The 15,063-nt window shown below is 48.5% G+C and overlaps 7 protein-coding genes across 7 annotated transcripts; 2 read left to right on the forward strand and 5 right to left on the reverse strand.

Annotated features, from left to right (window-relative positions):
- Nucleotides 1-4: 4 nt before the first annotated feature.
- PtrM4_104780 (uncharacterized protein) lies at nucleotides 5-3,107 on the reverse strand (the record flags this gene model as incomplete). Its single annotated transcript, XM_066107584.1, has 3 exons — nucleotides 5-2,558; nucleotides 2,747-2,950; nucleotides 3,001-3,107. 3 exons carry the CDS (start codon nucleotides 3,105-3,107, stop codon nucleotides 5-7), a joined length of 2,865 nt encoding a protein of 954 aa, XP_065962033.1.
- A 2,369-nt stretch (nucleotides 3,108-5,476) lies between these two features.
- On the reverse strand, nucleotides 5,477-6,046 carry PtrM4_104790 (Dimer-Tnp-hAT domain containing protein; the record flags this gene model as incomplete). Its single annotated transcript, XM_066107585.1, has 1 exon — nucleotides 5,477-6,046. The coding sequence occupies one exon, from the start codon at nucleotides 6,044-6,046 to the stop codon at nucleotides 5,477-5,479; it is 570 nt and encodes a 189-aa protein (XP_065962034.1).
- A 70-nt stretch (nucleotides 6,047-6,116) lies between these two features.
- Nucleotides 6,117-7,973, reverse strand: PtrM4_104800 (uncharacterized protein; the record flags this gene model as incomplete). The annotated part of the gene is made up of 5 exons (XM_066107586.1): nucleotides 6,117-6,341; nucleotides 6,395-6,652; nucleotides 6,712-7,065; nucleotides 7,137-7,794; nucleotides 7,831-7,973. The coding sequence occupies 5 exons, from the start codon at nucleotides 7,971-7,973 to the stop codon at nucleotides 6,117-6,119; spliced, it is 1,638 nt and encodes a 545-aa protein (XP_065962035.1).
- Nucleotides 7,974-8,360: 387 nt separating this feature from the next.
- PtrM4_104810 (uncharacterized protein) lies at nucleotides 8,361-9,134 on the forward strand (the record flags this gene model as incomplete). The annotated part of the gene is made up of 1 exon (XM_066107587.1): nucleotides 8,361-9,134. The coding sequence occupies one exon, from the start codon at nucleotides 8,361-8,363 to the stop codon at nucleotides 9,132-9,134; it is 774 nt and encodes a 257-aa protein (XP_065962036.1).
- Nucleotides 9,135-10,102: 968 nt separating this feature from the next.
- Nucleotides 10,103-12,100, forward strand: PtrM4_104820 (ProP, Permease major facilitator superfamily; the record flags this gene model as incomplete). Its single annotated transcript, XM_066107588.1, has 8 exons — nucleotides 10,103-10,270; nucleotides 10,347-10,361; nucleotides 10,415-10,610; nucleotides 10,678-10,897; nucleotides 10,953-11,300; nucleotides 11,353-11,371; nucleotides 11,414-11,726; nucleotides 11,784-12,100. 8 exons carry the CDS (start codon nucleotides 10,103-10,105, stop codon nucleotides 12,098-12,100), a joined length of 1,596 nt encoding a protein of 531 aa, XP_065962037.1.
- Nucleotides 12,101-12,491: 391 nt separating this feature from the next.
- Nucleotides 12,492-13,415, reverse strand: PtrM4_104830 (uncharacterized protein; the record flags this gene model as incomplete). Its single annotated transcript, XM_066107589.1, has 2 exons — nucleotides 12,492-12,868; nucleotides 13,175-13,415. 2 exons carry the CDS (start codon nucleotides 13,413-13,415, stop codon nucleotides 12,492-12,494), a joined length of 618 nt encoding a protein of 205 aa, XP_065962038.1.
- A 436-nt stretch (nucleotides 13,416-13,851) lies between these two features.
- Nucleotides 13,852-14,535, reverse strand: PtrM4_104840 (uncharacterized protein; the record flags this gene model as incomplete). The annotated part of the gene is made up of 2 exons (XM_066107590.1): nucleotides 13,852-14,217; nucleotides 14,446-14,535. The coding sequence occupies 2 exons, from the start codon at nucleotides 14,533-14,535 to the stop codon at nucleotides 13,852-13,854; spliced, it is 456 nt and encodes a 151-aa protein (XP_065962039.1).
- Between the last annotated feature and the right edge of the window lie 528 nt (nucleotides 14,536-15,063).

Here is a 15,063-nt window from a genome sequence, read left to right on the forward strand (position 1 = left end):
GCGATTATCTCTTCAAGTATTGCTGCTTTCCATTGCTTTCCATACTTTGGGTCGTTGATAGCTTGCTCGTGTGTCTGGGGATCTGGATTCCTGCGATCTCGGTTGCTGCAAAAGCCTTCTCAGATAGTCGTGTTTGCTCTTCTATAAGGCCAGCTTGGGCTAGCATAGCTTTAACGATCTTGCTAAATCTCTCGTCCTCAACAACCTCTTCGTTAGACCTCTTTCGTTTGGCTTGTCTGGTGAAGTATCGTGGAGCCTCCTCTTCTCGTACAGACTGGGTATACGGTTCTTCGGGTCCCTCTTCGTCCACAAGATTAGGAACCCGCTCATCAGATGGTGCAGTAGGGGGAATAGTCGTTAGCTTCCCTGGTCTTCCTCTGTGACGCTTAACTGGTTCGGGAGTTAGCTCTGCCGACGACAGTTCTATTGGGTTCTCGGGAACTGGCTCCACTATTTCTGCAGGAGATGGTTCCATTGATTCGACAGGAGATGGTTCCATTAGTTCGACAGGAGATGGTTCCATTAGTTCGACAGGAGATGGTTCTATTGGTTCTGCAGGAGATAGTTCCATTGATTTGGCAGGAGGTGGTTCCATTGGTTCTGCAGGAGATGATTCCAGATCCTTCCTAGGTCTTCCTCTTGGTTTTCGGTCTGGCATCGTATTCTGCGTCCCTTGTGGTCCAGCTGGTATGTTTCGCAGTCGTAGTTCAACTTTTCCTCCAGGGGTGTATTCGTCCACTGATAATCGGCTTGTCCTTGAGGTGTATCCAAGCTCTGGCGAATAGAACTTGAACTGCTTGTTTGTTGTCTCAGAATATCCCATGAATACTCCAACTCTGCCACGGTCCACGAGCTTGTCATGTCGTTGGTCTGCTGGAATCGTTTTGGGGTTGATGTAAGAATAGCATTTGCTCCCCCATACACGGATGTGGTCAATGGATGGTTTCGTTCCTGTGAATGCCTCTTCAGGACTGACTTGCTTTCCATTGATCGTGGGTCCTGTGTTTGTGCGGTTTCGCAGGTATGCGTCTGCTTCGACAGCTTCATCCCAAAACTCAATTGGTAAACCAGCGTCTTTCAGCATTGCTCTCATATCAGCTTCAGCGATTTGGATGTTTCGCTCAGCTGGTCCATTCTGGTGTGAGGAAGCAATTGTTGTAGGCTGAATTTCCACGCCCTGTGTAACTCTCCATTCCTCGGCTTGCTGTAGAAGTTCTGGTGCGTTGTCAGTTCCAGCAGCTTTAACCTTTTCGCCAGTTTGATGTTCTACAAAGGTCTTCCAGATTTGGAGTTCCCTTTGTGCGTCTCCCTTTTTCTTCAGCGGGATAACCCAGTTTTTTCGCGTGTAACTGTCAATAATAAGGAGGAACCACCTGTTTCCTCGCAGAGATGTTGGAAAGGGTCCTGCAATGTCAAACTGTACTAAGGCTAGCTTCGTGGCCTTATGCTCTCTCAGCTGCTTAGGGATGCTGTTCTTCATTTTCGTCAGAGAACACACTTCGCAGATTTCTATCTTCTCTGGAACTTGAATCTTCTTCTGGAGAGTTGTAACTTCGTGGAGTTTAGCAATCTTTGCAGGTCCTAGGTGTGCGAAGCGTCTGTGATACAGCAAGTATCTCTCCTTTTCATTAACCTTAAGCTCGCTCTTAACTGGTGCATGGAGTTCCGTGCCTAGAAATGCTGTTTCTTGGTATCCATCGGCAATGTGTGACACTACGTAGAGGCCGTCGTCCATAGTTGCTTCAATAATAACCTTCTTTCCTAGTTTGAAGTATAGTGCGTGTGAATTGAAACGACCCTTCAGGCTTGCTGCGCAAATTCTTCTTCCTGATAACAAATTGACTCCAAGGTTAGGTACAAGCAGTACTTCTGACAGCCATGTCGACGATCCATCCTTACACACCACTTGAGCTTCTCCTTTCCAGTCCGCATATAATTCTCCCCCTCCAACCCGAACGACTCTTCGTTTGATCTTAATCATTCGTCTAAATAATGAGGGTTGGTCAGACATGTGAGAGGATGCGCCAGTGTCGGCAGCCCAGGTAGATGGAGAGGCCTTACCGACGATGTCTTTTGAGAGACGGCATGTCTCAATTTCCTCGGGTTCGGAGTCTGAGGTCTCAGATAATTCATCTGACTCTGAATTGACTTCTTCGGCTCCATATGCTTTGCCAGTCCTTTTGTGGGAATTCCTTTGCTTAGGTGTCTTAACGAGCAGCTTAGATGATTTCTTAGCGTCGTATTCCTTAAGGAGCTTTCGAGCTCTCTCACGTCTTGGGCAGTCTCGTACGCCATGGGCTCCATCACAAAGGAAGCATTGGACCGTGAATTTGGCACCAGATTCGGAGTCAGACGATAGTGGCGAGTTCTTATGATTTCGACGCCTGTAAGGCGGAACATACTTCTCCGTCTTTCGGAATGCTGGAAGAGCTTTTTCGTTGGCGTCTTGCTGGTCTCGAACCTCCTTCTCTTCCAGAAACTTAAGTTTCTGTTCAACCGTGAGGTTAAGTTGGGCGTTTAAGGTGTCAATCGTAGTCTTGAATTCTTTCGGAAGTGATCTGATAAGAACGAGTAGTAGTGCAGAGTCCTTGTAAGCTCCGTTGGTGTCGGCGTCTGCTGCTACAAGTTTACGTCGGTAGTCCTTTAGCTTCTCCCATGATCCAACAATCGTGTTCCCGGATTAAATGTGAACGTTTGAATTCTAGTCATGTATATGTTGGCAGTTGTGGCGTCAGTTTGGGTGTACTTCTTTTGTAGGTAGGCCCAGAATTGGAAGGCAGTATCGTATTCGTCAATGAGGGCTTGGTCATCCTCGCTAAGCGACCGAAACAAGAGATCGATTGCAGTGGCTTCATCTTCTAGGTACTTGTCTCTTTTTTCAATGTTGACGCGGATCTTGGTATGCTTGTCTGTTTCAGCAATTTCCAACTCTTCCATAGCCTCCGTTAGTCTACTAGCTGTTGCTATTTGACAGTGCTGTACCAGATTTTTCTCGCAGACATAGAAGACTTTCTTCCCTTAAGCTTGACCTTGTTTCGGCGAAACCAAGTATCGTGGTTTTCGGCTGTGAGCTGGGGGATCTTCCATTCTTCCTTCTCTGCAGCCATCTTGTGCGGGTGATGCGGTTGATTCGGGCGATGCGGGCGATGCGGGCGATGCGGGCGATGCGGGCGATGCGGGCGATGTTCTGCGGGTGGTGCAGTCGTTATCGGTTCTCGAGCGTGGAGACGGTGTGTGTAAGTATGGTTGCGTGTCAACCGCGTTGTACACGACTTTTTCTCTTTTCCGATTCCTGCTTGAATCTAAGTCCTTCGTGACTTGGGTGAGTGTTTTTGATTCCTTCTCGAATCTAAGTCCTTCGTGACTTGGTTAGGTGTTTAAAACCAATAACGTTGGGTTAGGCAACCGGGCTCATAACCTATTGGAACAAGGTCTCCTCTGGTGGTATGACTACCATAGGGAACCGAGTAGAGGTATGTTAGGTCACCACGTATTGGATTGAACTACACTAAGAGCTGTTGTTCTGTCTTCTTATTATCATGATGATCTGGGGATTTACATGACAGATCATCATTCCGCGTCGGTCCTTCTGCTCGGGCTTACTTCCACGAGCCTCATCCCCGCCGACCTGGACTGAACCTTACATCTTCTCAACAGATTGCTTGTTTTATGTTCAGTTGCGGTGCGGTCGAGGATTTCGTATCATGCCACCACAGCCAGCCGCATCGGAACATCACAGTGAGTGATTTTGACATCCTCAGCCTCCACACCAGTCCAATCCTTTCCATGTGTGCATAAAATTCGCAAGTAGCTTACCCTGCTGGTTATATGATACGATCACACGTTTCAGCACATTCAGCTTAGTCCTTTTACATGTCGGTTGTCACTTCATACCGAGACTTCCAAAGTACCTAGGTATAGCTGGTGAGACTCTTGGAGATGGAGCTCACGGAGAGCGAAGCAGTGGCAGGAACGTACCGATGAGCCATACTGTTGGATCGCTATGTTAACGAAACGCAAGAGAATCGACATATTGTACATTGCATCCTCGGAATAGATTGCGATACCTCGAAGATGCCAACTCTACACAACTTGGGATTAATGGTACATTCTAGTCGGATCGACTTAATACCGGGCCAACGGGGTCCACGGGACCCTCGATAATGCACAGTATAACCTTGGTCTATATCCAGAATCACATATGTCTGCTTCTTTCATTTGGTTCAGCCTGAAATTGATACAACTATCAAACACCGTATATCTTGCAGCCTTGCCCATCCCCAATGATTCAGTTGTATCAGATATCGTCTCCGTTCTTGATAATATGTAGGGATGGTGCTGACTACAACAATTGCGCTTATGTGACTATGTTAAGCCGTGTAACCCTTGTCTTCACCCCTGTAGAGTTTGAGGTTCCCCCGCACTCCCGCCTTGGTCGTTGTTCTGCCGATCCAGGTGAGTCGGTTGGAAAGATTCCCCATAATGACTATATGCATGTATCTCGCCATTTGAGTTTTGAGATTGACTCCATGCGGTCAGATATGCCATCTCATACGATCAAGGTGGGACCGGCTCTCCTTCAGCATTCCCGTCGCCAGCGCATTCATGCGCAACATCGAGCTTGGGCGGACGTTGTGTGCCGTTATCCGATCTGCTATATTTCTCGATCGCTATTTGTATGAGGCCGAAACTTACAAGAGATATACATGTGAAATGACTGAGTTATGGAATTTCAGCTATACCGGGCCGGCGTTAATAGAAGTTGGGGCCTTCAATATATGCCGTGCTGACTTATTAATTTTTGGTGACCGCATCATGAAGACTTTGGGCCTGTGGTCTTTTCGTAGCAGGGACTTGATGACCAAATCCGATGTTGTTTGCATGTGAACGGCGTAAGCTCTGGCAGTTGTTCCGATTCGTCTGATGTATACGGACATCCGCAGTGGGACCGGAAAGTCACGCAGAGCCCATACATGGGCAAATCGTTTTTAAATCGTTTTGGCAAACCTTAAAACGTTAACGCGTTTAAGCAAAAATCCTTATAACGTTAAAGCGTTTAACGATATAAACTGTTGAGACAAAAAGTGAACACTCTTTGCCACTGCGTTGATTGGTATAGATACCTTTCTAACACACCCCCGCAATCAAGGCAGGGGGACAAAGTAATGCGAGCGGTTTGCGACTCTGGCTCTGGCGCTGGCCCTACTCGGCGCTGGCCCTCTTGCTCTGGCCCTCTTGCTCTAGCTCTGGCGCTGGCCCTGCTTGGCGCTGGCCCTCTTGCTCTGGCAAATCGGCTGTGGTCACTCACCCAACAAGCAGTCCATCACGAACCTGCTGATGCGCTGAAAGCGGCCCCGGGCTCATAACCTGTTGAGACAAAAAGTGAACACTCTTTGCCACTGCGTTGATTGGTATAGATACCTTTCTAACATAAACGATATAAAAACGATATAAGATACATCATGCCAAGACCGGGTTATGTCCATTCTAGAATCTCCTCTACCTCATCCCCTATCATCTCTGCTTCGTCATCTTGCTCTGGTTCCATTGGTAGACCCATTCCGTTGAGAGAACACGGTTTTATGTGGCCTTCCCTAAGCCAACTGCCAATGCACTCGATCTTCTCAATGTTGGCGCAAGTGAGCCTCGACCGATCCCATGAACAGGTTCTTCTTGCACCTGAGAATGTTCTCTCTGGCTCGGACGACTCTGCAGCGATAGAAAGAATAGAGATAGCCATGTTGCTTAGCCTAGGGTAGCGCTGCCGTTGCTCCGATCGGCACCACCATTCAAGAGGGCTACAGTCGATTTGTATTACTGGACTTTCTGCGAAAATTTTAAGATCGTCGCTGTTTGATTGATCTGCCGCCGCAACTGACATCTGTTGTAGAATCTGATCGAGAACGGCACCGCGTTGCTTTAAAGGAGGAGCCATTTGTTGAGAAGCTGTAGGGCTAGCTAAAGGCAAAGCGTCCTTAAACTCATTCACCCAAAAGTTTTGAGCAGCGTTAATAGCAGACTCCGCAACAATCAATCGGATCGGCATGATTGCTTCCTATCTAGGTTAAAGGCTGCCTAATGAAGTAATTCTTTAACCTATATAGGAATCAATCATGTCAATCGATTGATTGTTGCGGAGTCTGGTTAATAGCTGGTTCGTACCATTCGGCTGGCCAGTTCTTCTTGAGATATGCTGCTCTACTTGCGGGATTTAGAAGAATAGCGGAAGCGTACACCGGAACCTGATCAGTCATGTTGTAGTACTTCTCAAGTACGAACCAGCCCATCTCGATCGATCGAACCATGCGAAGGTCCTCATTTTCATCTTTAGAGTAATGTATCTATAAAGCTGTTAACCGAAGACTTAAAGTTCGGATAACACGTTAATGCTTACCTTTTGCTGCTCATAGTGGACTAAAAGAGAGTCCATAATCAAAAGAGATTGAGAGATAGACGATTTATCTCCCTCCGCGTATAGCGTTGCTGATGCAAATGGTTGTAAAAATGTATGTGCTTTTTGTAGTATATCCCAGTCGTCAGAAGTAAGACGGATCTCGTTAAGGTGTTTCTCGTTATCGTGCATAAAGACCTTAATTGCAGCCATCTTCTTAATAGCCCGATCCATAACTGAGTACCATGAAGACCACCGAGTCTGATTGTCAATCCCTAAGCGGAGGCCTACCTTGCGATCCCACTCTGCTGCATGTATACTTGAGTTGCGCAGCCAGACACATAGTTGATGTAATTTGCGTAGTGTAGAGATGTTCTCAATACCACAAAAGTCCTCATCAACAGACCCATGGCTATCAACGCTGCGTCTTCGGCGAGACAACCTTTGTCTCTGTGAGGTTTGTGGAACAGCTTGGGCTTGGGCTCTAGGGTTTCTCTGTCGAGAAGTAAGAACGCTTGAAAACTCTGCGAGAAGCTCTTCCCCATAACATCCGTTACGGCGTCGAGAGCAGCGGTAAGAGCCTCCTTAGAGGATGCAAGCAGGAATGCCTGCAAGGATAAATTGATAATATGACCGATACATCGGATACGGCGCTCTTTAGCAGTAAATTTAACCTTGTTAATATTAGCACCATCGCGTAACTTAAGCAGCGAAGGCCGATTTTTATATTAAAAGCCATGCTTACGTTGTGCTTAGTTCGAAGGAGGGTTTCAAGATGCTCCAAACAGGTATCGTTAGATGTTGCGTTATCACCCGTATGCCAGCCAACTCTAGACTGTATCCCATATTCCTCGAGGGTTTGAAGAAGTAAGTGCGCTTGCTGTTCTCCAGAGTGGCTGTAACGACATTCTGGCAGTCCTAAAAGAGCCTTCTGAAGCTTATATTCGTGATCGACCCACTGTGCGCATACAGCAAGGAGAGATGAACGGAACGGTGATGTCCAGAGATCGGTTGATATGTGGATAGGACTCACAGCCGTCGATAAGCTGCCTTTAATTACATGGCCTTTATAAAGCTGATAATTCGAGGCGATAAGACGTACGGCTGTACGTCGACTTGTGATAAGCTGGTCTTCAATAAATGGATTGCAAGCAAGCGCTAGATCCCTCATTTCAGACCATTCGATTGATGAAAAGGCTATTCGACGTCGAGTCAGAAGACCGACAAGCGCATCGCGATACCCTTGTTCATTGAAGGCGTTGCGGATAATTGTCTGATCAGAGACAGTCCTAAACACTGAAGTGATAGCTGGTTGCGACGACGAAGAAGAAGTTTGCGAGGGCTGAGAAGACTCTGACGTTGTATGATATGCTAGAACATGGTGGATAGAGTTTACTCGGTGACTGCTAAACCATGAGCGACAGCGTTTGCACACATACTGCTTTTTCAAACGCTGGCGCTTTGCATTGCTGGTGTTACAGACAGTTTCGGTTCGTATAACAGCGTCAAAGTGTGGCGGCGTTGCGGGTCTTCGCGACGGTGGCGTTGATATCGCACTTGCTGACAAGGTATTCGATGACATAACGATAATAGATGCTATAGATAATGGATTTGTTGAGATTTCAGGTTAGTGGGGAGTGGTTGCAGAGTTTTTGAGATGCAAAGGTGGGGTGCTTGGCGCCAAGCCTCTTATAGCGTTTTTAAATCGTTCACGCGTTTAAGGATTTTCTTAAACGCGTGAACAGTTTAAGCTGTTAAAGCGTTTTAAAACGTTTTAAGCTAAAACGTTTTACGCAAACGCGTTAAGCTGCCCATGTATGGCAGAGCCTCACCCACAGCGCGCGCCGTCGTGGCAAACGTTTCGATTCTCGGTGCATTGTTTTGCCGGTGTAGAATGCGTGTGTTCGTGCCGCGGATTCTAAGGAAGCCGCGACCATGAAGATATAGTTGCGACATAAGAGAAGCTGCGATGCCGTCGGCACAGGTGGCGCTGGAGGAGGCTAAGCTCCGCTTTGCGGTTCACCTACGCACGATAGACGACAAGCACCCACTTACTAATAGAACTACACTGCCACTAGTCATACGAGGACGCGCAGCGGGCAACCGACGGATACCAAGATCGAAGGTTCAGCGCGTAGCACAACTGCTACCCGCCACACCCCGAAACGTCCTAGCCAGCCCTCACTTTTCAGACGGGTCGAGGCAGGATCCAACGCAAGGGCAAGGAAAGGACATTGCTGCCCAGAATTTCACCATCTGGTGGGAGTCTCTTGGACAGGAGACAATCACTGTCTTCTCAGACGGGTCTGAACAACAAATCAACGGTACAAGGGTGGTCACTTACGGGTACGCTATATACCAGGGCCAGGCCGCCGTGGCGACTGGACAAGGTTCACTAAATGCCCTTAGCCACGTCTTCGATGCGGAGGCTATAGGCGCGTGCAGAGGACTCAAACACGCACTACAACTCTCACTGCCTAGCCAGAGGGAGATCGTACTTTGCATAGACAGCACTTCGGTAATATGGGGCATACGCGGAACCGCCCCTACCTCCTCCCAATGGGCGTTCCTCCAAATCCATGGAGCTATGGAGGCCTACAACGTGAAAACGCGGTGGGCGCCGGGACACATGAAGATTGTTGGAAACGAACTCGCCGACCAGCTGGCTGACAACGAGGCCAAAGACCCGCACCAGCCATACGGCATGGCCGCCTCCCCACAAGATCCGGTATACGAACAGTAGGCCGCCGCCTCCTCGAACATACAAGGGACACTTGGTGGAAGGATAAGAGCAGTAGGCTATCAGCATGGTACACGCAATGGCAGCTGCCATACGATACTAGGCGCACGCCCGCAGCGCTATGGCTACCCGAAGGATACTCGCGAAAGTCCTTATGATACGCTCAACGCATGGCGACTTTGAATGGTACCACCGAAAATTCAACCACGAGGATACCTCGAATTGCCTATGCGGCAGGCCCAAGACGCCAGAACACCTAGTGTTCTGCAAGAGAGCCACAACACACTTCAAGAAGTGGCCTCTACGCCCCATCGTGCCCCCTCGCACAAGACAGGAAGGCCTAGCGTACCTCGCGCAATTAATAGACCAGCCACAAGAGTTCGAGACCTTCGTGAAGGTAACGAACTCCTTCTATGACGAGTGATTTCTATTTTTGAATTTCACAAAGACCCGCTGAATTCCTTGGCATTATTCAGTGTAGGATTCGCGGCAAAACGCCGCATAGATGCCACAACCCACACGCTCTCTCTCAAACCTTTTATTATATCTCTAATTGCCTCTTGTTACTTTTTCGTTTCTCTCTCTAAAAAGCAGTTACTGTACTGCATCGATCAAAGGCGCAAGCCACGAAATACTAGAATATTGTAGGAAAACGGCTTCAAATGGCGGGAGTCCTTTTCACGAACATGTATATAGGCAGGACATCACTCCCCTTAGATACAAAACACCTAGGAATAGGTTCCACGAGGCAAGTGCGACAACACTATAAGACCACGGCGGGACCCGCCCGAATACCCTATGGGAGGTTACAGATAGGGCGTTAAACCACAATCAACATCAACATCAACAATATAGTTGCGACATGGAAACCACCATCCATAAGTCAGTGAGTTCTAACCTGAGATCAGGATCTTCGTCTTACTGCCAGTCCCACTTCTGTACTGCTCGGACTTGCAGATCACTTCCCCAATATGGAGAATTGGACCCCTACCCCGTCAGATTCGGTGAAGGAAAGCATTGCTACCGCAGTGGACTCGGAAAGAGACCTGCGACCCGCTGCAGAGGTGTTTGAGGTCCAGGAAGAGTCCTCTGCTATTAAATTAACAAAGGCCCGATTCCTGCTTGTACTAATGGGACTGGTGATGGCAATATTCCTTATAAGATGTGACGTCATCCCGAAACGGGGGTTCCGTATACTGACAGTGTTTCTTACAGGCTTCTCTGGACAATGTATGCATCTTACCGATCAAAACTTCTGATAAGCTTACTTACCGAACCACTAGACAATCATAACCACGGCTATTCCTGCCATCACTGATGAGTTCCACTCTCTGCAAGACATCGGATGGTATGGCTCTTCTTTTTTCGTCACTACCGCTGCGACTCAAGCTCTCTGGGGTCGACTTTACACGTTCTTCCCGTTGAAATGGACCTATTTGTTGTCAATTTTTCTCTTCGAGGTGGGTAGCACAATATGTGGTATGTTACCTTCACCCCCGGCGTTCGCACCACTGTTTAGGGAACGACATTAACGCATATCCCCTAGGTGCTGCTCCAACATCTAAAGCCCTGATTATTGGGCATGCAATTTGCGGCGTTGGAGCTGCAGGCCTTTTCGCAGGCTCATACACTATCATCGCTGCCTTGGTTACGCCTTCCGAACGTCCAAAGTACAGCGGCTTAATTGGCGGTGCATATGGCTTGGCAAGTGTCGTCGGACCGCTGATAGGTGGTGCTTTCACTAGCAACGTAACCTGGCGATGGTGGTGAGTATCCTCGGTTCTTATATCCGCCCATCGTGCACTTGCTAACAAAGCCAAGTTTCTACATTAACCTACCCGTCGGAGGTGTCGCCGCCGCATTTATTCTGTTTTTCTTTGGAAATGAACCACCTAAGACTCGTCCTAACTGGCGTGGCATGCTTCGTCGAATGGACCTTCTTGGTATGACTCTGATTGTCGGCGCTTGTGTCTGCTTTGTTCTCGCTATGCAATGGGGTGGTATCTCAAAAGCCTGGAACAGTGGCGCTGTAATCGGCACCCTGGTGGCTTTTGTTGTATGCCTGGCTTTGTTTATAGCCGTGCAGGTGTGGCAGAGAGAAAATGCCATGATAAACACTATCATCATCAAGAGAAGGACTATGTACGCTGGTTGTATCTTCGGGCTGCTGTAGGTCTCGAGTTCGTGTGATTGATGAAAGCCATTGCTAACCACCCGTCAGTATCAACGCTTCATTCTTAGTAGCGTTCTACTATGTTCCTATCTACTTCTAATCTGTCCAGGGCATCTCGGTTTCCCAGAGTGGCATTCGTACTGTGCCATTCATCATCGCCGTCACAGCCTGTGTAGTCCTAGTCGGGCAAGCCCTGGCTAAGACTGGCCTTGCATATCCATGGATGATCGCAGGTGGAGCGATGACGTGTGCAGGATGTGGCCTGCTCTATACTCTCGACGTTGACTCGTCCACTGGCATCTGGATCGGCTATCAGATTTTTACAGGTCTTGGGGTCGGTATAAGCTTCCAGGTTCCCACCATGCTCCTCCAATCTACGACTAAGGAAAGTGACGTAGCACTAGCGACCGCCACGCTCTTGTGTAAGTTTTGAATTTCTATGGCCATTACTATGTCCAGTTTACTGATGTTTGCGACAGTCTTTCAAACCACCGCTAGCGCATTCGGCATAGCTGGCGCACAAACGGCCTTCCAGAACATCCTTGCCAAGCAACTCCGTATCAACGCCCCTGATCTTAATCCTGAGATCGTTTTGAGGGCAGGAGCATCAGAGCTTAGAAGAGTCGTACCTGCGAGATTCCTACCAGTTGTGCTCAAGTCGTACATCGAGGGTTTCAGAGGCACCATGGTTGTGGCTATTGCGTTGGCTGGCGCAGCTTTCATTGTGTCCTTTGGCATTCGGATGGCCGATATGAAAAGGACTGCCGCTCTGGAAGGCCAAGATAAGCGAGCCTGATTTGTTATATTTCCACTAACTATATTAAGCGTTTGAATTAGGGGGATGGTAATTTTGGGTATCCTTTGACCGTTCCGCACTGGAGCTAGCCAGTAAGACACATGTTCAATTTGTATCGCTCATAGAAGATTGTATCATCAAATAGAATTGAGCGCCCAATACAAGTGGATGGCATGGTGATGAGAGTATGATGCGTCTGATGAAGTGACTGCATACCGAGGTAGATTTGTGGCAGGCTCCTTGTGGTTAGCGCATCCGCCTAACGTGTCTCACCACCACGCGCACGGCTCCGCCACGCGCACGTTCGGCAGCCATTTTTCAGCACAAAATTGAGGCTGTAGAGCCCCACATAAAAGCCCTCTACACGTAATTTCTTGGTAGATGCATTGCGCTACTTAAATTTGGCCGGAAGTTTGACGTTGCGGCCGCGGCGGGTGGTCACTATTGAAGTAGCAGATGCTATTGTAGAGGCTCTATTATCAACACCAACGACAGTATTAATCTTAGCTTTAGTTTGCGCTTTAATACTTTGCCGTTTCCATCGTCGCGATAGTTGTACGTCATTTTGGATTTGTTTCTGGGCTTGCTTAGCTATCTTTTGCTCCTCTCGTGCTGCAGCTTCTGCCGCCTTAAGCCTATCGCGCTGCTGCTTCGCCGTAAGCCGGAGATGGCGCCTCTCTTCGAGTGCAATTTGCTTAAGAAGCTTCTGCTCCTTGCGGAGCTTTACTGCCTCGCTTTTCTGGTGTTGTACTGCCGCTTTGTTAAGCTCTTTCTAGTGTTAGCGGTCGCGAGCTTGCTGTACTTTCTACGGCGAGTAGAAGACAGCGCCGTCGTGATACTCCTTAGGCGGCTCGAGTAGTAGTGCCTTGCCGCGCTGCCGGCGCTTCTTCTTATGCGAGAGCGCTTCTCTAAGCTGCTCGTTCTCGTGCTAGAGGAGCGATTTTTGTACAGCGAGCGTGTGTATCGTTTGGCTAAGCTTCTTCTTCTCCTTAGAGCATGTATCGGCCACTACCTCGCGCAGAAGGCGCTCAATCTTTCGTCAGTCCGACGCGCTGAGCACTGAGCTCGCGCTACCGCTTGAGCTTGGCCGTGAGTCCTTCTTGCTGGCAAAGCGCTGTAGTATAACTTGTGGATCGAGCGGCGCGATACCGGTGGCTTTGAAGGCAGCGAGTACGTTTTTCGCCGTGAACGAGGTGCTCCAGGCGGTAGAGAAGAGCGAGAAAAAGTCGCGCTTTGTGATAGACCAAATGCCTTGCGATCTAGTGAGGTGATCAGTGAGCGCAGCGGAGTAAGCTGCTGCTAGAGGGCTGAACATCCCTACATCGAGTAGCTGAAGCGTATAGGTCGCATGCGGCGGAAAGATCGCGAGTAGTATCTTGTTGGCGTCGCAAAATTCGATAAACTTTATTGTAATATGAGAGCCATGCCTATCTAGAATGTTGGATCGGAGGAGAGATGAGAGAGAAGGTTGTTTTATTGAGAGAGTTGCAGAGAGCGACTATATACATGAAGTAGAGTATCTGGAGCATTCCAGATCAGCAGTGTGTTACGTAGCTGTGACGATAGTAGAACATTCTAGTTGACACACCCCCTGAGGGCTGACATAGAATAAGTAGCCGGCGCGCAGAGCGAGCTTTCGCTTTTGTCTCCCGACTGAACACCTGTTCAAGCCACGCGAGGCCGATCTCGTTGCTCGTCCAGCCATTTAGCGATGAGGTGAAGAAGGCGCGATGCTTCTCGGGGTCGAAATCCTATAGCCAGGTGTCCTGGATGTTTCCAGAGGCGGCCTGGTAGATAAGCGATGGAGTAAGTGCAGTACCGTCGGCGCAAATGCAAGGTAGTACAGTAATCCACTCACGATTGCCATCCTGGAGTAGTGTACGACTCTCTTTTGACTGCCATCTTGGCTGTGTAAACACCCGCTTGCTCTTAGAAAGGATACCGATTAAGAAGCCCTTCTTATCTATATTAAAGATCTGCTGCGTGTCAATACTGTACTCCTCAATTTTTTTGCGTAGAAGCTTAAAGTATAAGGTGTAATTGAGGGCAGAGTCGGCTTGCTTACGACTGCGATTGAGATTGGTGGTGTAGTGGATAAGAAGCTCGCGCTGATGGCGCTGTAGAAATCAGTCAACCTAGTTCTTTCTAATGCTCTTTCTAGCGATTTCCGATGCAAAATTCCGTATTATTTGCCTTGTAGGAGGTAGTCCTCGCTTACAAAGCCCATTAATATAGCGTATAAGCTCGTCTTCTTGTGTTGTGTTGAGATTTCTGCATCTTTCCTTATACTCCGCACGCGTGCCTTGCAACCCTCGGTGTCTTCTACTCAACACAGAGCGATTAACACTAAACTTTTTAGCAGTCTCAGTATAGCCAGTTGTTTTTCTAAGTCGCAGCGACTCTAAAGCTGCAGAAATTTCATCAATAGCTGCCATAATGGTGGAGTTATAGCATTTGGAAAGATGGCAGTATTTGGGATACGTGTGCGCGTGGTGGGGTCGTGCGCATGGCGGTGAGACACGTTAACTTATCGATAACGCACTTAGTAAGGCCGCCCGCATCGCGTCCCTCCAGAGCATACTGTACAAGGCAAGATGCCAATCACACTGTTGCGGGCGCATGATGGTATGCATGCTAGATGTAGTCCGCCAAAAGTTCTCACATATATGAGTCACGTGTCTCCAAAATGTATATTTGACACCGAAGCCACGCATGAGCTGCGCTGACAACCAACCAGGGACGCGAACAGTAGTAGACGCAACGGCAAGCCAGCCTCTTGCGAGCCATGCAGACTGAACAAGACAAAGTGCGATCATGGCCACCCAAAATGCGACAGGTGTCGCCAACGTGGAATCGAAGAGCGTTGTTTCTACCATCCCGCGCCTTTGACTAGACCGCGTCCAACTACCGATGAGTCAGGTGCAGGTGAATCCCGTGCCCCTAAGAGAAAGTATGTGACATCT

The sequence above is a fragment of the Pyrenophora tritici-repentis genome, chromosome 5 (assembly GCF_003171515.1).
Source record: "Pyrenophora tritici-repentis strain M4 chromosome 5, whole genome shotgun sequence".
Classification (NCBI taxonomy): Eukaryota; Fungi; Ascomycota; class Dothideomycetes; order Pleosporales; family Pleosporaceae; genus Pyrenophora; species Pyrenophora tritici-repentis.